At 39.5% G+C, this 23,863-nt stretch overlaps 1 protein-coding gene across 4 annotated transcripts; it reads left to right on the forward strand.

Moving 5' to 3' along the window:
* Window positions 1–17: 17 nt before the first annotated feature.
* On the forward strand, window positions 18–22,801 carry UEVLD (UEV and lactate/malate dehyrogenase domains). Of its 4 annotated transcripts, none has more exons than XM_072985692.2 (12): window positions 18–269; window positions 3,123–3,207; window positions 5,206–5,271; window positions 7,394–7,557; window positions 8,269–8,404; window positions 10,384–10,502; window positions 12,947–13,052; window positions 15,050–15,220; window positions 17,947–18,120; window positions 19,231–19,318; window positions 19,614–19,737; window positions 20,818–22,801. In XM_072985692.2, exons 2-12 carry the CDS (start codon window positions 3,195–3,197, stop codon window positions 20,980–20,982), a joined length of 1,326 nt encoding a protein of 441 aa, XP_072841793.2. In that variant the 5' UTR covers window positions 18–269; window positions 3,123–3,194; the 3' UTR covers window positions 20,983–22,801. The 4 variants fall into 4 exon arrangements, with proteins under 4 accessions (XP_072841793.2, XP_072841792.2, XP_072841795.2 ...); XM_072985691.2 differs by lacking the exon at window positions 18–269 and adding an exon at window positions 315–501; XM_072985694.2 differs by lacking the exons at window positions 18–269; window positions 20,818–22,801 and adding exons at window positions 315–501; window positions 19,869–20,608.
* Window positions 22,802–23,863: the final 1,062 nt, after the last annotated feature.

A 23,863-nucleotide genomic window follows, 5' to 3' on the forward strand; every position in this document is an offset into this window, starting at 1 on the left:
ACCACTCGCAACACCACACTTGTAGGAGTGTGTTGCCGCCCAGGTGGGAGTACATCCGTCCTTGGCAGCCAACCCTGCCCAGCCGGCTCGGTTCCACTTCGGGTACGGAGTCACCCCTCAACGCCGACCAAGTAGATCGGTGGTGCAGCGTCGAGGTCGAATACAGCAAGTGGAGGATGCCTCGCCTCTTCCTCCGGATTTAAAGCCAAGCAACCTGACAGCCCAGGAGCCGGACGCGCCTCTGATCGGCTCCTCGCGTTAGTCACCAGGTGAGGGAGGAAGAGAGAGGCAAGGCCGAGGCGTTCTCTCGGCAGGGCCCGGCCCGGCCCTTTTAAAGTAGTAAACTTAGCGAAGGTTGGCCCCTAGCGCTTGCCGTCTTTCCCCCCCCCCCTAACCTGCCGAGGCAGACAAAACAGGAAGCGCCGTTGCGGTTCTCGGCAAAGCCGAAGGCGCTCGGCAATGGAGTTCTCCGAGGAGACGCTGAGGAAATGGCTGAGCAAGGCAAGCGGCGAGCGGGCGGGCGGGCAGGAAAGAGCGGGCGGGCCGGCCGGCCGGCGAGCGGGCGGGCGAGACCCGTTGGTCTCTGCGCGTCCAGCCTGGCGCTTCGATCTTCTCCTGATTCCGTCCCGAGTCCTTCGGTTGATTCCTATTCATCCCTGGGCGAGTGGCTTCCTGCTGCGCCCGCTGCGTGGGGAGCCTCGTCGCTCTCTCTCTCCTGCGCGGAGCCCAGCTGATCCTCACCTTCTCCGACCCCGAAATGATGGTTGTCAAAAGGGTCCGGCATTGCAGTGCCGCTCTGGGCGTCGTGCCGCCACGCCAGCTCTTTTGGAGCCCGCAGGCTCAGGCGACCCTAAGTTATCATCTGCAGGTCACTTTTGTACAGATTGCAGGAATCTCATGATCAGCTCGCTCCCAAAAGAAAGTTGGGTAACGCCTTTCTGTCGGGTCGCCCGAATGTCCTGTTAAAATGAGGAAAGGCAGACTTCTGATTCTTGCGGAACTGTGAGCCAGACAGACTCAAGCTCATAAAGATTGGGAAGGGTTGGGGGGAAACGGGGTGAGGGAATCATCCTGCTCAGATACTGTGTATCTGTGTATTGTTGGAGTTGGAGATAACTGAGCTTCAAAATGGAGACTCTGACTGTGGGTGCCAGTTGAAGGTGGGGTTTTATTAGGTCGAGACTTCAGAAATGTAGAATTACTGTACTTACCTACCTTTTGTCTACAGAATAAACTACATCTTTACATAGACAGCATGCTACTTTTCATGAAGGTACATGGTGCAAAAAGTGGGGGAAGGGGAAAGAAAAAGAACTTGCAAATTTTTGTGATGTTTTGGTTAATACATCACAATTTGGAGTTTGTCTTCGAGATGTACTGTATAGTTATTTTCACTTTTGCTCAACACTAACAGTTCAATCAAGTAGGGCGTATCAAGAACTGATATACTGTAAAGGGAAACTATTTTACTCCTAATAGCTTAATCCTACGCATGCTCATTCAAAAACCCGTTATCTTTCATTAAGCCAACACTTCTTGGGAGGAAAGCGATGACAAACCTTGACAGCATCTTAAAAAGCAGAGACACCACCTTGCCAACAAAAGTCCACATAGTCAAAGCTATGGTTTTTCCTGTAATGATGTATGGAAACGAGAGCTGGACCCTAAAGAAAGCTGACCGCTGAAGAATTTATGCTTTTGAACTGTGGTGCTGGAGGAGGCACTTGAGAGTCCCCTGGACTGCAAGGAGAAGAAACCTATCAATTGTAAAGGAAATCAATCCCGAGTGCTCACTGGAAGGACAGATCCTGAAGCTGAGGCTCCAGTACTTTGGCCATCTCATGAGAAGAGAAGACTCCCTGGAAAAGACCCTGATGTTGGGAAAGTGTGACGGCAAGAGGAGAAGGGGACAACAGAGGACGAGATGGTTGGACAGTGTCATCGAAATTACCAACATGAATTTGACCCAACTCTGGGAGGCAGTGGAAGACAGGAGGGCCTGGCGTGCTCTGGCCCATGGGATCATGAAGAGTCAGACACAACTAAATGACTAAACAACAACAAATCCTCTTTCTGTTTCCTCAGAAATAATCTACCCCCTTTCAGTGAGGTTTGTTCTCAAGTAAGCATGCCAGAGCCTGCTGCCTGGGTGCAATCTGCATTATGACTGGGAGAATCAAGGATACATTAGATTACGAACATTTAAAGCATTGTCAATTTGAATGCATGGAGTTTTTGAAAGATAAACATTAGTTTATGTTCTGAGATTATGTGGATTATTTGAATTGGCACTGAAGTGGGTCAAGACTGAATCAGACCAGTAACTCAAAAGAATCAGAGGTTTATTCTTCCATGGGCAGAACCCTGTTATTGTACATGTAAGATTTATGTAACTTGATGTGGTTAATTGAAGGGCTGCTGGAGTGTATCTCAGTTGCATACCTGACTCCATGCCCAATTCCAGAATCGAGATGTGTCCCATTAGCTCATCTATCAACCACAATCAGTTGCAGCAAGTTACACAAACCTTATGCAAACCTTATGAATCCAGTAGGATTCAAGCCCATATGTTTACGATTTCATCTACAGTGGTGCCTCGCATTACGATGTTAATTCGTTCCAGCAAAATCACTTTAGAACGAAAACATTGTAATGTGAAAATAAAAAGCCTACTGAAACAAATTGAAACCCCTTCAATGCATTCGAATGGGCTGGAAACTCACCATCCAGCGAAGATCCTCCATAGGGCGGCCATTTTCGGTGCCTGTGCAGCAAGGAATCTGTCCCAGAAAACAGCAGGGATCAATTTTATTTACCCGGTGGCCATTTTGAAACCGCTGATCAGCTGGAGGAAAATCGTCGTTTTGCGAAGAATCTGTTCCCGAAGCATGGAAACAATCATCGCAAAGCGAAAAAACCCCATTCAGACCATCGTTTTGCGATCGCAATTGTGATCGCGAAAGATCGTTGTAATGCAGTTTTGTCGTAATGCGGGACAATCGTAAAGCGAGGCACCACTGTATAATAGTCAGTTACTTAAGAATAATGATAGGCATTTAAAGCAGGATGACTTCAAAATAAAGTTATCCAAGATAACAAAATTGTTTTTGCTTTGTCTACAGTATAAATTTCGAGATCTGACCATTGAAGAATTGAAGAGTGTACATGAGTTGTACCCAAACATCAGATTCACCATGAGCACCTATAGTAAGAATACTTTCTGTTGATTTGGCCAGTAGACAAACTGATTGTGTGAGAATGTTACTTTTGTTGTAGAAAATTGGCATATTTTAAAGTAAAAATAATAAAACTAATTTCCATAAGTGTACACATACCCCTGACTAAAAGATGCTTTTTAAAAATGAGAAATATCTTGGTGAACTGCATCCACCCCATAGGCCCCAACATATTCGTGTCAGGCCAGATGCTAACATTGGCCATGCTTGCTCCTTCTCCTCACATTACTTGCCTTTCTCTGGATGATCACTTGAGAGAATCAAAGACTGTGAGATGAGGACTCCAACCCTGAGGTCCAGTCATAGGTACACCGGTGTTTCTGGATAAGGTTTCATTTCCTTGTAAAAGTAGGCATGGATTCATCTCTGTCACTGGAGATTTAAGAGTGGCAAAAGTGCTTGCTATCAATCTCTGCTGGTTTGACAGCTGTGATCATTTCTGGAAAGTGATAACTGGCTACAGTGATTTATGTATTAATGACCTTGAGAGTAGACTGCTACAATTTGCTTTATATGAAGTTGCCCTTGAAAATGGTCCCAAAGCAGCATCCAATGTAAAGATCCCTGCTGTATACCTATGACTCTTATGCTGAAACTTCGGCATGGCTGCAAATTAACTAGCAACACATGTTTCATGGTATCAGAAGTTGTTTCCCAGTTGCTCCCACTGGTCCCAGTCCCAGTGACTGCAGTTTTTTTTACTATTAAAAGCTTTTCCCTCTACACATTCTGAGACTCCCAAAAGCTTCCCCAAGGCAAAAGGGAGCCTTGGAACCTAAAAGATGGATAAGAAGATTTTAATTACTTTTAATTAAATGTTTCTAGCACCCAAACCAAGTTTTGCTGGCACAAACTTATGGAAAAGAATTTTGACCAATAAAATATCTAGTCCACAATAATATTTTGTAGGAGACAATGCAATCAGGTTGATGCCAGGACAAACACTTTTTATTTTTTTCTGAAATAACAGAAACATAGTACAGTACATTGGAATGAAGAAAATCTACACTATTGTAAGCAAAGCTTGGTCCACATAATGTAAAGAGTATGAAACCAGGAAGCCTTTCAGATAATCTGACCAGAGCTATTTAAGACCTTGTTGTAAAACAATATTGACAAAATTGCACAGGAGGATTTTACCCATTGTTTTATTGCTAATAATTGATCTACTGTCTTTGTTATAATGTTACCTTTGTTAAAATGTTGTCTTTTGTTACAATATTATCTTGTGCTTGGCTTTGAGATTCTCTGTGAATATAAAACAGTACATACAGTTTGCTAATGAATAAAAACTGTGATCAAGTACAGAGTGAATTTGATTTAAGTCATGATTTAAATTAAAAAATAGATTTTTGATTGAATTGTAAATTAAATCAATTTGATCTTTGAAAAAAAAATCATTGATTTTTATCAACCCTGCCAAGTACCTTCTTGTGCATTTCCAGCCCGCACGTGTGGTGACAGTCATCAACAGCCACATAACTACCATGTGACAGCTACTTTGCCATCTAGCCAATTCAGTTTCCACACTGGAAGTTGCAATTTGTTATTTGAACAGGACACTGGCCTGTGATTCCATAAATAGATTTGGCTAATAGGCAGAGTGAGTAATTTCAAATAATGAATTAATTCCATGTACTTGCATTCAGCATTGATAGTGCCTTGTGCTGTGTAATCTTAGGTAGCTGTTGGTCCCAACTAAAGAAGGGTGACTGAATCAATAGGAATTACACCAGTATTGACTTAATATCCATTTAATTTAGTTTCTGTTCATAGTTAATAGGAATTAGTCCTGTGATGCTTTCATTAAAATGTTAAAACAATAAATGTGTAACATAATAAATCATTTTTCTAGGTTTAATTTGAAATGGGAACAAAACAGTATTATCTGTGCCAATTTGAAGACATTTTAAAGGGAAAAATAAAATCCATGTACTGTACACAAAAAAAATTATGTTCTGAATTTCAGCTTTCAAGGATGGGTCCCAAAAAGATCTGTTGAATTTTAGTGGTACAGTTCCAGTGAAATATCAGGGTAAGTTCAGTGGATTGTTTTTGTTCATTGATAGCCAGCTTGATTCTTAATAATACATTGTTATTGTGGACCTGTCAGCAAATGCTACAGTGGATCCTCAATCTTAATCCTAATAGCCTCCTATTCAGATAACCTCCATTATACTATTTTGTTGTACACCAACCCACATTTCCTGTTTTCCTTTTCCATGCAAACTCATGTTGATATTCTTGAAGATTTTAACAAAACAGGCACAGTGTTCATGGCCTCCTTTGGGGAAACTGGATGGCCTGTTAGATTTTTTTTTTACTACTTCTGCAAACATTGGTGGTTTCCTGAGCATTCTTATATACAACCCTCTAGTTTCTTAGTAATCCTGTTTTCACTCTGTTCTCAAGAACATTCAGTTGCCTGGGTCTGCTATTATGTCAAAAGCGAGCCTTAAGATGGCTGTTGTAGGTTTTTTGGGCTGTTTGGTCATGTTCTGAAGGTTTTTCTTCCTAACATTTCACCAGTCTCTGTGGCTGGCATCTTCAGAGGATAGGAGTTAGACCTCTGTGTTCTGGTGTAGTGTGTTGGATAGTTGAGAATTTGTAGCTATGGGATCAGCTTTTTGTTCTTTTCAGGAGATTGGGTGATTATGGTGATCAGGGTGTTTTTTGTTGTGTGTACAGCGGTGCCTCGATTTACGAACTTAATCCATCCCAGAAGATGTTTATAAGTCGAAAAGTTCATAAGTCGAATCAGCATTTCCTAGAGGAATGCATTGAAAACGGATTAATCCATTCCGGCTGTTTTTTGTTTGTACGTAGAGGCGCCGTTTTTAAGTCGAAGCATTCTTTCCCATAGGAACTAATGCAAAACCGGTAGATCCATCCTCTACCACTAGGGGGAGAATTTTTTTAACCTAAGATGACTTAGGTTAAAAAAGGGACAGGAAAGAAGGGAGGGAACGAACACCTTTTAAACAAACACCTTTAAAACCAAGCAGCTTTAAACTAAACCAAGCACCTTTTAAACCAATTTTTACATTTTAAAATTACAGTACCAGGCAGTCCAAAGTCCATTTCCTGCTTTCCATGCGTTTTTCTTTTGTTTGTAAGTCGAAGCTCAGTTTGCAAGTCGAAGCAAAATTTCGTGAACAGAGCTGTTCATAAGTTGAAATGTTTGTATGTAGGGGTGTTAATAAGTCAAGGCACCACTGAATTGTTTTGATAAGAGGGGGAGATGATCTGTCACTGTGATTGATGGGTGTTGTTAGCTAGTCTTTTGTGTGCAGTGATCACCAGTCCTTTTGTCTGGTTAGAGTTGTTTGGTTGACCTTTTGCGGGCTGTATGTTTCAGTGCTGAGAGCCAGGCTTTGTTGAGTTTTAGACTTTCTTCTTTTTTGCTGAAGCTCTGCTGGTATTTGTGAATTTCAATGGGATCCCTGTGTAGCCTAACATAATGATTGCTGGTGTTGTCCAGTACTTCTGTGTTTTGAAATAGAATTTCCTGTCCAGCTTGTTTCAGGGCTTGTTCAGTTACTGCTGATTTTTCCGGTTCTTTTAGTCTTCAGAACATGGCCAAACAGTCTGAAAAACTTACAACAACCATCTGTGAAAGCCTTTGAGAATACAGAGAACTTTAAGTTTAGATCACTTAGGTAACCTTCAAAGGCTCTCCTCCACAGGCTCCTGCCACCTGACACAAAACAGGCAGCAATGATAAAAAGAGACTTCTCAGTTGTTAAGCCCACACCTGTGGAATACTATCCTTTGCTTTCCTTCCAGGCTGGTCAAAGACCTTTTCATTATCCTAGATCTATTATGCAGATTTTATGTGGTATTTTCATTGCTATCGTTTTGCAATAAATTGTGTGTTTTATTTGTGAACTGCCTTGGAAATAATTTTATCAAAGTGTTGCTTATGCATTATTTAAATAGTTAAATATAGCAACTTATATTTAAGAGCAATGTTGCCAAGGCTCTTCATCTGCACAGCTTAGTTGCTGAAATAAAGAAAATGTTAGGAAAGCCACAAATTGAATTTTGTCAGTATCTGCAGTCTTCCCAGCCCTGATACAATGCCAATGTACAATTTTTAAACTTTACATAATCAGCCAAACATTGATGACAGTAGCTTATGTGTTATATTTTGACAGGTAATTCTTACAATATTCCAGTTTGCCTATGGATTTTAGATTCTCATCCTTTTACTCCTCCAATTTGCTTCTTGAAACCTACTGCAAACATGGGAGTTTCTATAGGAAAACATGTAGATGCCCGTGGAAGGATCTACTTGCCATATCTGCAGCACTGGAGCCATGTAAGGGATATGTGCCCATTACATATTTACTATTTTGCTAAAACAAGCTGACTTTTTAAATTGTTTATGTAATGTACAGTATATCATATATCTTAACTGTATAAACACAACTTTTAATTGAAAATGTCAGCCTCTATGTATAAACATGTTGTAGAAAAGACTTTTTTTCTAAATAGCAAAAGGTTAAGTGTGTGTGTGTGTGTGTGTGTGTGTGTGTGTGTGTGTGTGTGTGTGTGTGTGTGTGTGTGTGTGTGTGTGTGTGTGTGTGTGTGTGTGTGTGTGTGTGTGTAGTGATAGCCTGCAGGATTTTTGGTCTACTGCCAACCAGTTTCATTCAGGTGGAAAATGGATTTTTCCCAATAGTGTCTCCAGGCAAAGTCCTTTTGGGGGGGGGATATGAATTAGTGACAATTATCCCTATAAGCCAAGTCTGTTCTTATTTGTGCAGGCCCAATTCTGAGTTCTGCTTTGTAATTTTTTTTAAATTTTTGTTGCAGTAGAAGGAGGTGGGAGTGAGGGCTCAGAACTGGCTGATGCACTTAGAAAAATAAATAAATTGATAAGCTCTTTCTCTATATATTTTTTGGCAGTCCATAATAGCTGTGTGAGGAAAGCCTTGTGTTTCCAATCAGTTTAGATATAGGAAGGGCTGCCTACCCTACTAGAACACTTGCTATCTAAAATCTCTCATTCTTGCTGTATGTATTTCAGCCGAGATCGACGATCATAGGCCTGACGGAGGAAATGATTGCAAAATTTGAAGAGGAGCTGCCTCTGTATTCATTATCATCCACTGATGCAGCCAGACAGTTGGAGTTACTCTCCTATATTGCAAAAATCACTGAAGGTGTGCCTCTTCTTTGGAACTCGGTATCTGCTGTTCATAATTGTAACTAGTCATATGTTAGGAATGCATGTTTATTACTTTCTTTATGTTTATTGCTGACTTTCCGAGTCAGACTGTTGGTCCACCAAGCTCAATATTGTGAACTCTGACTGACAGCCTCTCTCCTACTTTCAGGAGATAGTTTTTGTCTCCTGCCTCGAAATGCAAAGGATTCATACTTTGATGGTTGTTGTGGGTTTTTCAGGCTCTTTGGGCGTGTTCTGAAGGTTGTTCTTCCTGACGTTTCACCAGTCTCTGTGGCCGACATCTTCAGATGACTGGAGTAGGAGCTCTGTCCATGCTTTGCATTCTCAAAGGCTTTCATGGCGGGGATCCGATGGTTGTTGTGGGTTTTCCAGGCTGTTTGGTCATGTTCTTAAATTCATACGTTGTATTTCATATCTTTTGTATGAAAAGCATGTGCTCAACTACTGAACTACGCCTTACATTTTGTATTACATGTTGTTGAATGAATGGGAGAGTATCTATAAGGCAATGTTTCCCAACCTTGAGGCCATGACCTCCAAGAGGGTTGGCAAAGTGTTTTCTGGGGTGGGGGTGTCATTGGTCTCCTTATATGCATTGTAGCCCTTGTTAAATTTATTCATATTTTGGAGTGAGATATTAAAGTTATCATATATGTGTGCATATGAGAAACATACGTTATTTGGGGAAGAAAGAAACCTCTTGATTCTGAGAAGGGATGATTTTACCCCATTAAAATGCCTTTTTATGCAAATATGACGGGAGGGTCACGAGTTATTTGGCTATTCTAAAATGGGGTCACAACACAAAAAAGGTTGAGAACTACTGCTGTAAGGAGTTGGCGACAGGTAAGGGAAGTATGGCTACATTTGAAATATTTTAGGGACCATTTAGCACCAGTATGTAAGTAGGATTAGTGAACTTGGTGGGAGCAAAGCTAATTGCTCAACAGGGCCTGTAAATGTGCTCTCTAATATATTTTTTCCTAGGGATGCTGCTTGTATTCTTATAAATCTACTGTATGTCTAATAATTTATTGACAGATATCAACAAACAAAGATTGCTTTCTGCATAAAAATGCACTACTAATAGGTGCCACACCTACTGAACATTTTTGTCTCTGTTCTAACAATGTATTGTGGTAATGCCATGAGAATTCTATTAGAACCAAATAAATGGTTTCTAATGGTTGTTGTCGGTTTTCAGGCTCTTTGGCTGTGTTCTGAAGGTTGTTCTTCCTAACGTTTCGCCAGTCTCTGTGGCTGACATCTTCAGAGGACAGCACTCTGTGCTCTGGTCTGTCCTTTGAAGATGCCGGCCACAGAGACTGGCAAAACGTTAGGAAGAACAACCTTCAGAACACGACCAAAGAGCCCAAAAAATCGACAACAACCATTAGATCCCGGCCATGAAAGCCTTCGTGAATACATAAAATGGTTTCTACTTTTAAAGCAGACAGAAGTCCAGCAAACCATACTAGATTAGGCAGTGTGTCTTTGTCATATAGCTTCCCCCTATCAAGGCTTCCAACCAAAAAGGGTCTCCTTTCTCACTTCTTGTAGTTCCCATGTAGCTTATAAAAATAAGCTGATAATACTTTGACAGATATTTTTGCAGTTGAGATTTGTGTCATTGTAGAGTGGAATATTTCATTAAGACTTGCATTAATACAACACGGCCTATGCATTTTTTAACTTGCGGGTTACATTTGAAGGGTGTTCAGGGAAATTGACAAATGTTGGTCAGGGAAAGTCCTGGAAAGTCTGGGAATTGAAAAATAAAAATTCAGTGGCAAGCCTGACTGAGTTTCAAGGCTCAGAAGGGCTTAACCCTTGCATCTTGTAACTAACCTTACAGTATGCCAATGTGTTTGTTTCATTAGACCTAGCCAATGTTTTTATGCAACTCTATGGTTTATATTTGTGCAGATTATATAAACTATTGTATGATTTTAGGTGAAAACAATATACAGTCCAAGGGAAATGGGAAGAAAGATGATGGAAGGTTTAATAAAGTTACAGTGATTGGAGCAGGAGATCTAGGCCTTGCTTGTGCACTGGCTATTTCAGCGAAGGTAGGTACTGTACATCAGTGGTTCTTAACGTGGGCGATAATGCCCCCCAGGGGGCGATTTCATTTTTCAGGGGGGCGGTAGAACGAAAAGGGGCGGCAGGGGGGCACTGGAGCAGAAGGGGGGCGGTAGGAGGGCACTGGAGCAAGCCAAACCTGTGAAGATGGCTGCAACCTTTTTACAATGTGCATGAATATATATTTTCCTCCAATCTTAATTTAGTTTCAGAGTTTTTGTCTTGAAATTTTTAGTTCCTGCATTGTGGTTTGTTTTTATGCTTTTTTATATTTCTTTTTCTGTCTTAAAATTCGCTTGCAACTAAATCATTAAATGTTACTTTTTGGGGGCATTTCATTTTCTTGGAATTGAATTTTGTTTTCAGGTGTCATTGGATTTAAGTGTCTTAAATAATAAATAAATAAATAAATAAATAAATAAATAAATAAATAAATAAATAAATAAATAAATAAATAAATAAATAAATAAATAAATAGATAGATAGATAGATAGATAGATAGATAGATATCATCACCACGGGGAGGGGGGGCGATGATAACTACCTCAATGGCTCAAGGGGGCGTTTCTTTCAAAAAGGTTAAGAACCACTGCTGTACATCATGTGAAATGACCGCTGTGGTTGCTTCTATAGAGGTTGCAAAAAAGGATAAGTTTAGTCTTGATTCAAAAAAGACATCGCTGGCTGGATAGCTGAGTGGTTCTGGTATCAGACTGATGAGGTAGTGGTTGAGAGTTGGATTCCCCACTGTGCCTTTTGTGAGAAGAGCCAGCCTGTGTAGCCTTGGGCAAGATGCACAGTCCCAGGAAACCCCAGATGAAGGAAATGGTAAACCACTTCAGAGTATTCTCTACCTAGAAAACCATGAAAAATGATCACCATGTCAGAATCAACTTGATGGAATTCAATTATTATTAATTAATAGAAAATAAGCCCTACTATGATTTTTCAGGATGCTGATAATATAAACCCTACCCCCAAAATAAGTCCTAGTTAAACCTGCCCTCCACCACTGTGCAGCAACCAGAAGATGACATGACTGTATTTGAATAAACGTAGATTGTACATGAAAAAAATTAAGCATGCCTTGAAAATAAGTCCTAATATGTTTGTTTTTTTGGAGCAAAAATTAATATAAGACCCTGTCTTGTTTCTGGGGAAACATGGTATATAAGAACATGTGCAGACAGTATAATTTTTTACCTCCATAACGTAGATTTAAATTAAGATTAGAAATGCTTGAGCGTGATTTTAAATTGCAGTCCTATACAGAATCCCTAGTCAGTGCTGTCAGTGGCTATATTACTGTATTTTTACGTTTATAAGACAATCCGATGTATAAGACGACCCTCCCCTTTTCTATCACCAAATTTGTAAATTTGATCCCTGCTTTTCTCTTCCTTTTGCTAAGCCATGGGGCTTAGCAAAAGGAAGGGAAAAGCAGGGATCAAAGGGCTGCACAATCACTGAACCCGCAAACAGCGGTGGAGGCAGCAGCAGGAGGAGGCAGAGACTGAGGCAAAGAAGCAGCCAGGCTCGGTCGCTTCTCACTGCTGCCCATTGACTGCTGCTGCCGCCACCCGATCACAAGGAGAGGATCGCTGGAGGGGGCGATTGGGCGGCAGTGGCAGGAGCCAATGGGCAGCCATGAGAGGTGGCCGAGCCCGGCTGCTTCTTTGCCTCAGTCTCCGCTTCCTGCTGCTGCATTCCATGTATAAAACAACCCTCATTTTTTTCTCTAATTATTTTAGGAAAATGTGTTGTTTTACACACGGAAAATACGGTAGTTGAGAGACTTCTGGAAGCTGGAGTCTAGAAAAGAAAGTTTCCCAAGCTTGAACCCTGCATATGTTTACTGAGACATAGTGTAATTTTCACTGTGTGGAAGGGGATTTACTTGGAAGTAACTGTCTTTAAATGTAGTCAGACTTTTCTCAGTAAATATACATAGGGCTTATTTGTATAAACTCTCAGCACATCTTTGCAGTCCATCCTTACTTCCACATATGCTGTCCTAAGTTAAACAAGCTGTGTTTTGCCATAGGCTCGTACTGAAGTTAGTCTCCCTTTTCCTTCAATATGCTACCAAAAACACTTGGAAAACTACTTGGAAATCACATGGTAGCAAATTGTGGCTTATTGACAAGATGCTGGTTGTATTCCTAGATTCATGCTCAGTCATGTACTCAGTTATGTGTCCCAGAATGTAACCTGAAATAAGCCCAGAACATACTGGATTTCCATTATGGAAACATCAATTGGCACCAGAATTCTGGTCAATATTTCTGATTAGAGGTAACATTTTGACAGAAGCTACTTGACTTTTGGTAGTCCTGTGAATACTCTGGTTGTACTGTATCTTGTGGACTTCCTTACATAATGCAAGCTTCTACTTTATTCCCTTCCCCCTTTTAAAACAATATCTGTACAGGATGTTGCTGACAAGGTGATTGTCTTGGATTGTTCAGAAGGTGCAGCAAAAGGAGGAACAATGGACCTAGAGATCTTTGCCCTACCAAAGATAGAAGTCAGCAGAGGTAATCTTTCACATTAGTTTCTGGTGCATTTGTTTTTCATTGCATGATTTAACTGACTTGTTCTAGTATTTTTCACAATTGTTGGTGAGAACTGTTCCCTTTGCATGCCAATGTTTTTAAAGTAGATGTATAGTGAAGTTCACTGCACTTCTGAATTTGCCAGAGGGATCATGCACCAACTGTTTTATCCTGTGCTTTTTCATAGCTAACATTGGTTTTTGCTAATTAAGCATCTTTTAAATCAGCCACTCTCAAGCTTTTTTTTGGTCACAGCCATAAACACAATATGAAAGAAATATAGGCCAGATCAGGATTCCTGAAGTTACAGAACTAAACCTTATAAGGTAGTTTGTGAAAAACTGTTTCTAGTCCATGACCCCTTTCAAATGTGCCAGGGCCACCCAAGGGGCTACGGGACCCCCATTGAGAATGGCTGCTTTAGATCAGGCTGGGCAGATACTGGTCCTCCATGAGCCATTTTCACATTTCCCCAAGCCTAGGCAGAAAACCACCTTAAAAAAAAAAGCACATACATATATGGCTATTTTGGACCTAGAAAGTGGAGATGGGGAAGAAATAAAGTTTAATGGCCCATTTCTTCCCTGGAGGCTTCTGGGACTGGCTGTTGTTAGTGGAAAATTCTTTTGTGGTGGTGGAGGGAGAGGGAGAGAGTCAGTCCGTGTGTCCATGAAGGACAGGCACACAAGGGACACTGGCACGTCTCATGTGGGTTGTGGGGCTGCACTTGGCCCACTCCTTCTCTAGGTACATTTCAGGTAGAATTGTGTGTCCTTCCTTAGAAAGACTGCTCTGCAGGTACCAAAATGCTTAATACTTCAGCATAGAAGTGTGTAGAGATTGTACTGAATGAAGATGTAGATGATAATATCTTGCACACATCTGTAAATCATTACAGATAAATTTTTATCTGTAAGTCTTTACATTTGTAAAGCTAAGCACATTCAGACAAAGGAAACATAATGTTTACATATGTATAATATTAGAACATGCAGCACCATTCCCAAAGGTTTTACCATGCAGGACTCTTGTATGAAGTGGTCTTTAGTGAACACATGTTGCTTCTGTAATTGACTTTATTTTTTAAATGCAATACATATGTATAATAATAGTAAATTTATTACGGTCATATGATCTGCTCAGGTACATGTCAACTGACTAACACATGATACAAGTAACAGAGAGTTTTTAAAAAGCAGTGACAAGTAGTCAAGCATCTTCCAATGAATAGGCTCTTATTATTATTACAGCAAGAAGAAAGTTAGTAACTATAAATATTCTGTTTGACAAGCAATAGATAACTAACCACTTATCAGAGTAGCCTTGGAATTTTTGCAAGAGGGGACAAATTAAATCATTCTTTTCTTGCTCATAGAACTTACAGTACAGAAGGACATGAGACAAAAATTCAGGAGTCCCAGCCATGCACATACAACATTTTTCTTGATGGAGAATTCCCAAAAATGTACCACGGAGAAATGCTGAGGAATAGAACATTGAATCTAACAAGCATAAATGCTCTACAAGCCTAGGCTGATCTAAGACTTGTTAAATAGGCTGAGATGACCCATATATTACATGTGTGATAAAACTCAACAATATCTGTTGACCATCAGAACAGACACGGTGGAATAGATTTCTTCCCCACCCCTTTAGCCAGTCATGAACCCCCCCCCCCCCCCCACAATTTTGCTTCAGAGAATTCCAGCAATTCTCTATGGGATACAGCAGAAGAAGAGCAATGACTTCCATTTCAGAACTAGAAGTTTGTTAGGAGAACATTTGATGTCTCCCTCAGCCCTTTGTATCCTGGCCACTATTTCTGCTGTACGACTAAGCCATCGTTTTTCTGTTAAAGAAAAAGTAGAGACATAAAATTCATGTTCAATACATTGTGACACTTATTAAAGCAAAGCAAAGCTTCCATTGAAGTCTCAATATTTGCCAAAATAACATAACATCCTTTCTTTGTTTCCTAGATTTTTCTGCCACTGCAAACTCAAAATTGGTGGTGCTTACCATTAATTCTTTAGGCAATGCTCAGTCGTACCTAGATGTTGTACAAAGCAATGTAGAACTGTTCAGAGGTATAATTCCATCAATAGCACATTACAGTCAAAACAGTGTACTGCTTGTAGCTTCGCAACCAGGTATGGCAATTTTTATCTTTTTAATTTATTGTTCCCTAGATAATGTTTTTTTGTAATTAATTTTCCCTTACTAAGTAGGTGTATGATCGTTAATGGAAATGATAATGTGTGCCCTTTTGTCACAATCCTCGACTACAAGACTGCAATTCTAAAGATTAGATCAAAAAATTTGGACTGCTAAATGGGGGCAGTTACAGAGAGACTGTAACTCACATTACAACAGCTTCACTGTTTACTCTTCTGACTCTAGGAACAATAAAGTGCTATGATCTTTAAAGTTGTATACTTGGTTCCAGAGTCCAGACTATTTGAAAGATTATATACCCCCTTTATAAGCCTGCCTGCTTACAAAGATCTGCAGAAGAGACCTTTCTCTTGGTTCCACCACCTTTAGAGACTTCCTTGGTAAGGAGGGCTTGTTCGGTATCTGCTTCCAGATTGTGGAATTCTCTGCCTAAGGAGGCTGGGTTGGCTATCTCTCTAATGTCCTTCCCATAGAACACAAAATATTGTTTAGGCAGGTCTTTGGCAGCTAACTGATTGCTAAGAACAGAGTTTTGAAGAAGGTGCTGCATTGTTTTGTAATCTGAGTGATTTTTAAAAGGCTTGAAACTGTGTTCTGTTTTTCAATACTAAAAATGATTTAATGGTGTTTAATATTTATCCTGTATTTTTTAAAACTGTAAGTTCTCTTTGGTCCCAATGTTTGGAGAAAGGTAGGATGTAAAATAGATGAAACTATGAAATAAATGAAGTCCCCTATTTGAAACTTCCATGGGTTATGTGTATTTTGACATATGTAAAAATCTAAGCCAGAATTCTGTCGAAAACTGTGTGTACAACAGTAATCATTTAAGCACTTTGCACATTCTGGGAAGATGTACTGTATGTTGCACAACTGGTCACACACTGGTGGCAAAATTGGTAACAGAACGCCCACTCTGCCAAAGGTGTGTGCACACCTTTCCCCTCTCCCAACAGGAGTCTGGCCCTAGTATTTTGACATCTTCTTTTAGACAAGGGTTGGATATTAAAAAAAAAACCCTGTTCATTCCTGATTCCAAATGTTTGTGTGAAACATCAGTTGCATGATCTTTAACACTCTAGTGAAAAGTCCAGTAGAAATTAGTAGGTGTATCCATTGACATTCATCTATTTGACATTAGCTAAGGCAAACACAAAGCATGACCTATAAAACCTTATACAGTTTGGGTCTCAGCTATCTGATGATTCTTATCTACTTATCTGAGCCAACCTGAGTTTTAGATCTGTTGTGGGCAACTTTCCTCTGAGTCCTCCTATCTTCAAAAGCATCTTTGGTGAGGACACAAGAGAGGACCGTTTCAGTGGCTGCTTTACACACAGTTTTAAATATGTTTTATTTCTTTCTTTATTTAAAATATTTTTACCTCACCTTTCTCCTAAAAAGGAGCCAAGGCGGCTTACAACAATTAAAAGACATTTAAAAGCTAAAAACAGTAAGTATACAAATATTTAAAAAGAATTAAACAAGTGTTATATTAAAAATGGGCAATAAAATCAATACTAAAAACACATTTAAAAACCACAGGGCACAACAATCCATTCCAAAAGAAAACCCTCTCAGACTCACTAAGGAAAAGCTTGCCTGAAGAGAAAAGTCTTCTTCATCTGTTTGCAGAAGGACAGCAAAGATGGGGCTAATCTGGCCTCCCGTGGGAGGGAATCCCAAAGTCTGGGAGCAGCAACAGGGAAGGCCCTCTCCTGTGTTCCCATCAGATGCACCTGTGAAGGTGGTGGGACTGAGAGAAAGGCCTCCCCTGATTATCTTAATTCCTGGACAGGCTTATAGAGGGAGATGCAGTCTTTCAGATCACTTGGAGCCAAGCTGTTTAGGGATATATAGATTAAAATCATCACTTTGAATTGTGCCCGGAAACAAATTGGCAGCCAGTGGAGCTGCTGTAACAAGGGGAGGGGGGGTCATGTGATCCCAGTAACCAGTCACAGTTAGCAATTTGGCTGTGACATTTTAGACCTCAAAGACACCCCCCCCCCCATAGAGTGCGTTACAGTAATCCAGCCAAGATGTAACTACTAGGGCATGTGGCAGATCGGACTTCTCAAGAAACTGGCACAGCTAGTTTTAACTGTACAAAGGTACTCCTGGCCATGGCTGAAACCTGGGCATCCAAGCTCAGAGATGAATGCAGGGGCACCCACATGCTGTGGATTTCAAACTGTTTACTACTAGTCTTTCCAGATTTTTAAAAATCTAATTTTTTTTTGCATGCATTTCTAATCCATTTGTGAGTTGCCTTTGATACTTCTACTAGAACAAAGGCGGCTTAAGTGGAGTGGAATGGAATGGAATAGAGTAGAATATTGCACCAATTCTCTCACTGTAGGAGGAAGCCATTCTTAATGCTGCAATGAAAACAGTAAAATAATAATAAGCAAAAGCAAAATGTGATTTTGTTATCTCTGTTCTATGGAATGAGTGAATATAGTCCTTTTGAAACATAAAATGGTGTAAGAAATATTTTGAAAATAACCTACTGACAAATCCTTAACGTTATTTGTTGGAGATTTTATTCTTATCATTGAATGAATATAATTGCTGGGCTTCAGTTTTTTATACTTGCTAAAATGTAAAGTCAATATTTTTAGTAGATTGTGAACATCCATGTTGCATTGAAGTAATAAGAAAATGTTTTGTGCCTTTTTGATGTTTGTTGACTGTACAGTGGAAATAATGACATACGTGTCCTGGAAGATGAGTGGGTTTCCTAGGAGCAGAGTTATTGGTATTGGCTGTAACCTAGACTCTGCAAGATTCCAATATATTGTTTCAAACATAATGAAAGCCCAAACCAAAGGCAAAGTTAATTGGATTATTGGTGAACAAGGGGAAAATAAAGGTAAAATTCTAACTGTTTATGTGATTCAGAACTCAGCATTTTAGATCTGCTCAGAATTATGTGTGAAAACATAATTTGGTCGTTACTGCCTTTTCTGAGAAAGCACTTTAAACCTTTTACTCACTTTATAGAAGTATTTAAAATGCAGACCTACTATAAACCAGGTGTGAGTGACTCTGTAGATCAGTGATGGCGAACCTATGGCACGCGTGCCACATCTGGCACGCGAAGCCCTTCTGGCACACGAGTGAGTGGCTCACCCACCCATCCTTATGGAAACAAACCTTTTGAAGTGGCTGCAGCTGGGATTCCCCCTTTCTCTTCCTGTTCTGGGTCCTTTAACTTCCTGTCTGTCCCCACGATTCCCCCTTTAATTTCCTATCCGTCCCCTTGATTCCCCCTGAAACTGCCACTTCCTGTTCTGGTTCTGGTCTTCTCGGCGGCACGGCAGCCACTGGTTTCTTCCCCACCCCCTCATTTTGGGCACTTGAGCTGAAAAAGATTTGCCTCCACTGCTCTAGATGATGTTGGGATACAAGTATCCGGGTCCCTAACCATTAGTTATACTGGCTATGGAGACAGGACCTATCATCCGCCAATATCTGGAGTGGCAGAATTTCCTGGTACTGTGTATAACTTCTGTAATTTGCTTGATAAATAGCTAAGAGGAGAATAATGAAATTCCTAAAGGGAATAATGAAATTCTATCTGCTGTGCCACATTACTCTGTTGCTTATTTTGCGGTTCTGGTCTGCACTGTCTTTACAATACATTTGGTTTGTTATTGTTATTGTGTCTAGAAGCAGGAAAGCCACCTACTATGACCTCATGTAAATCTGTTATGTTACTGGTTCATCTCAACAGGATGCACTCTTATTTTAAGAGAAAAATGTTGTGAACTGAAGTCAGAAAGGAGAAAGCTAATTCCTGGATTTTTTTGTAACACAGAATATACTTTTAAGAATTGGAAAAATAGAAACATTTATCTATAGAATCCTACAACTGTTTATAAAGTTATTTAATGTAAAAGCACATACTCTGAAGAGAAGTTCTTATTAAAATAAAACTTTAAATGTCTGAAGCATAATTTATTGTTATCATTTCATTTAGTGACAGCTTGTAGCAGCTCTAATTCAGCGGGAGAATATCAGAGTGAAGATTTAACAGATGATAATGCTGATCATCTGTTGGCCAACAGGTAAAATACCTACAGTATGATGTTGTACATGCCAATTCAGAAGTGTGCCCCCCTGATTTTAGTCATGCCTGCTCCAAGGTAAGTAGATAGTCTAAACATGCATTTTTATTTAGTTCTGAATAACAGAGTAGTCTTACCTTTTTGTAGGTAGAACATTTGAAAGACACTTTTTGATAAGTTCAGGTATATCAAGGTGTGTTTGATTGTTTCCAAGGGCCATGTTGTTTGAGGGAGACCACATTTTAAATGCTAAATTTATTTGTTTATTGTTCTTTTGTTGTTTGTTTTTATGTAGAGCCCTAGAAGTTCTAAAAGGCAAAGGTCAAAGATCCTGGTCTGTGGGCTTGTCAGTAGCTGACCTGGCTGACAGTATACTGAATGATAAAAGAAAAGTGCATTCCATATCAACTATGGTAAAGGTAAGTATGACAGTAAAGCACAAGGAACTGGAAAAATCCAGTTAAATCAAGTATGCAAGGAGAGCGACTTTCAAAATGTAAAAAGATTTAGTTTTACCCATTAAAACAGCCCAATGTCTTTTGCCCAATAGATTAATTATGGCCTTCTTCAGGGGCTATGAAGGAAAAAAGAAAGAGTCAATACAACCATGTTACACTTAAATATAAAGGTAAATTTATTCCTGTAACAGCCGTCTTCAGAATGTCTTATACCTAGAGGTAAAATATCATCACCAATAGATATTTGAGATAATCTGTTTCCAAGTTTCACTGAGTGAGAAATTGTAATGCACTGAGAGGGAAAAATATAATATTTATATTTCCCATGCTCTTTTGCAACATTTTTATACAGGTGGAAGAAAACATCCAGGGCTCATAAGGTGCATATAGATAAATATATAAACAATACATGAAGTAGAACATTCCTTTGGACAACTATTTTGTAGAACACCACTCCTTGAAAGACTTATGTTTTCATGCGACAGATTTAATCCATAAAGTAGTAAGATTTTACTGAAAAGAGAAATGGACTAGCTATTAAGATTACAAATACTGGCTCCTGAGGTTTAAATACATTTCATTATTATTTATTTATTAGTTATTTCAACTTACATACCATCCCAAATGGTATATAAGGATGAAGAACTGGAGTTTCTCCCATTCTCTTGAGGCCTTACTATTTGCATACACCTCTTGCATTGTCTGAGTCCTTGTATCTTGAGGTGGTATAGTATGCCCCTGAAATTACCTGCTAAAGCCTAAATCAGATATTTCACTGGCTTTGTGGCACCAACACAGTTGAAACCTTATCCTTTCTCCATTCCAGCAGCCCTGAGAATTCTGGGTAACATAATACCCCTGCCACAGAATATATTTTTCTCAGTTCTTCTCTCAAGTATGCATAGTACTATCTCCTCAAGTACCTCAGGTTTTGACACAAAGGAAAAGATGACTGAGTCTATGCCCCATATGAGTGAAAATATCAAATACTTTTGTATATGCAATAATATGTTTTATGTATATGATGTTTTCCCATTTTAGGGCCATTACAATATAAATTGTGAAGTATTTTTGAGTATGCCTTGTGTACTTGGAATCAATGGAGTGACTGAAATGATCAGTCTATCCGCTGAGAGTGCAGTAACAGAAAAGCTACAGTCAAGTGCTGCCTCAATTCATGATCTTCAACAGCAGTTGAAACTTTGATTACCGTGGAGCATAGCTTCTGCCCACAAAACAGTGTCCTTTTTCAATATATTTTGCAATATATCAAATATTTTATTACTTGGCTGCTGGCCTGCCTGCTGAAAAAATACTACACAACATGGAAGCTGTATCTTCATTTCAGTGTATTTAATGGTAAGCAAAAGTCAAGAACCTCTCTGTGAAGGAAACCCTTACAACAAAAATAATTACATAGGATGGAAATATTTAAATGGAGTATGAAAATGTAGTGTATTTTGATAGGATACCAGCACAAAAATTCATTCTAGTTTCATATCCTATATTCAGTTGTACATTTTTGCTATATTTTGTACTCTAATTTTGTACTATTATCTTGCCTGTAAAAGGAGTTTCCGTACCACAAGAAATGTATGCCTATTTCTTCTCCTGAGAAATACAGGGTCTTTCACTACATGACTTTATTGGCTTTTCAAAATCTCTCTCCATCAAAATGAGTTCCAGTGAGAAGTTTTCTGTCTACCAGGGTTATTGTGCCATTGTAAAAGATGTGCCATTGCTACCTGTAACTGCTGCAGAGAACTGGTCATGGATGTTTATGACACATTTCTAATTTCCAAAGATGGAAATTACTAAGAACAAGACATTATCTAAAATCACAGTTCATAATTCAGCTGGTACTAATTTGTTATTGCTTTTTGAAAGCTTATACCAGCCAATCATTAGGATTTGGACATGCTATGGCACCAAATTAACTGAAGCTTGATTCTGGGGTGGTATCAGACATAAAGTCTGTGTTGCCTTAACTTAGCTGAAAGTATTTCTAGGGGCACTTTCTGTAACTGTTCCAAGCAGGCATTAGGGAGATGGGAATATATAGGAGAAAGCTATGGTTACCTGTATTTCCAAAGAAGATATATAAAATGTACATATATACCTCGTGATTAGTTGTTTTGTTCAAGAAATCATAGCCAGAACCCAAATGACATTGTGTTTTGTGCATGCATAAGGCTGTTTGTCTCCACCTCCTGCTATAGTCCGTCATGTCTCTGAAAAGCCTTCCTGAATCCTTAGGGAAATCACACACATATACATAAGTATTATCAGCTCCCACAGAAGGATTACTAGATCCTGGTCAGTACTTATAAATTGAGTATGTGGGTACAGTACTGTGTATGGAAAGACAGTAAGAATATATTAAGGCATATGTATAGATAACCACCTTGGAATAACTGCCTCTTCATCAATGTGAGCTTTCTTGAATATCAGAATTCTTTCCTCATGCTTCAAAATACGTGAAGAGAAAATAACTATTAAAATAAATGAAAGATCTAAAGTTTATTCAGAAAGAAATACAATCATTTTAATCCAGTATAAACGAATAATGTGTTTTATCATTTGTTAATGTAGAACTGGACAGGGGACAGATTGTATTTGTCTTCAGTGTGGAAGGGAGTGTCACTCTCCAATTGGCCTTCTCAGCCACACTAGACGCTGTTCCAAGTCCTCCGTACAGAGCACGTTACCATAGTCTCTCAAGACTGAAGGATGCCTAATCTAAATATAGAGTAAGACCAATCCCTTATGACAAGATGGGAAAAACAATGCACTGGTTCATGTATTGCACTGATATGTTTTAGACTGAACATTTGATTCATCAGTTCTACATCACAGCAAGCCTTAACACTATTAAAGATTTACCAATATGAATATATATTTATACCCATGAATGATTGCAATAAAATCTTCCTTTTAATTTTGTATTATATATGTAACCAAGTATTGCATTAAATTTGTTTTAAAAATTGAAAGAATTAGGTAATAAAGTAGATCTGTTCCTTAATATTTCTGGATACCCTTTTCAGAGGTGAATAATTACAAGATGCTATACACTATAATATACTGTAGTATTTTGGTCATGCCAGTTGAGTTGTAGAGTTCGGTTTAGTTTAGTATGAGCACTGCAGAGCTGGCTTCTTTACCGTGAAGAGGACGGTCCACCTGCAGATGCCCTTGCTTAATGGCTGACTTATCTATCATCATGGCTGCCCCACTGCTAGTGTGGTAAAATCAGGGCAATTTGGACATCCTACACCTCATGCTCTCAACCTGTCCCCCAAGAGCACTGGAACCAGTGCTGGATGTACACACATGCTAAATGAGAGCTAGTTTAAGATCTCAGATTATTTCTGTCATGTGCCATCAAGTTGCTTCTCATTTACAGGGATCCTAATTAGGATTTTGAGGTAATTGAGATATTTAAGGAATGATTTACCATTTGTATATCCCAGTGAGTTTCAATGGCCAAGTGGTGATTTGAACCCAGGGATCCTGAGCCCTTGTTTGACATTTCATCCAATAACTCTTGGGCTTCTCTCAGATTATTAGAGGCCTCGAAATACAAATAACCAAAAAAACCCCAAAACCCTAATATCTGAGTTGTATTACTGTATTATACTCCCTCCCAATAGTGACAATAGGATGGAAGGATAGGGAAAAAATTACTAGCACTATCCTCTGCCCTGACAAGCATTATAAGTTTAAGGAGGTGTAGCACTACCAGCTCAAACCTTTCTCTCTTGTATTCGTGAAGGCTTTCACGGCCAGGATCTAATGGTTGTTGTGGGTTTTTCAGGCTCTTTGGCTGTGTTCTGAAGGTTGTTTTTCCTAACGTTTCGCCAGTCTCTGTGGCCGGCATCTTCAGAGGACAGCACTCTATGCTCTGGTGTAGTTGGCTTGGGAGTGCTGTCCTCTGAAGATGCCGGCCACAGAGACTGGCGAACCGTTAGGAAAAACAACCTTCAGACCACGGCCAAAGAGCCCGAAAAACCCACAACAACCAGTACAGTATTCTGTTAAATAATTCAAATTATGGCAAAACAAAAGTAGAGATAGCTGTGTTGCC

The sequence above is a fragment of the Pogona vitticeps genome, chromosome 1 (assembly GCF_051106095.1).
Source record: "Pogona vitticeps strain Pit_001003342236 chromosome 1, PviZW2.1, whole genome shotgun sequence".
Taxonomy (NCBI): Eukaryota; Metazoa; Chordata; class Lepidosauria; order Squamata; family Agamidae; genus Pogona; species Pogona vitticeps.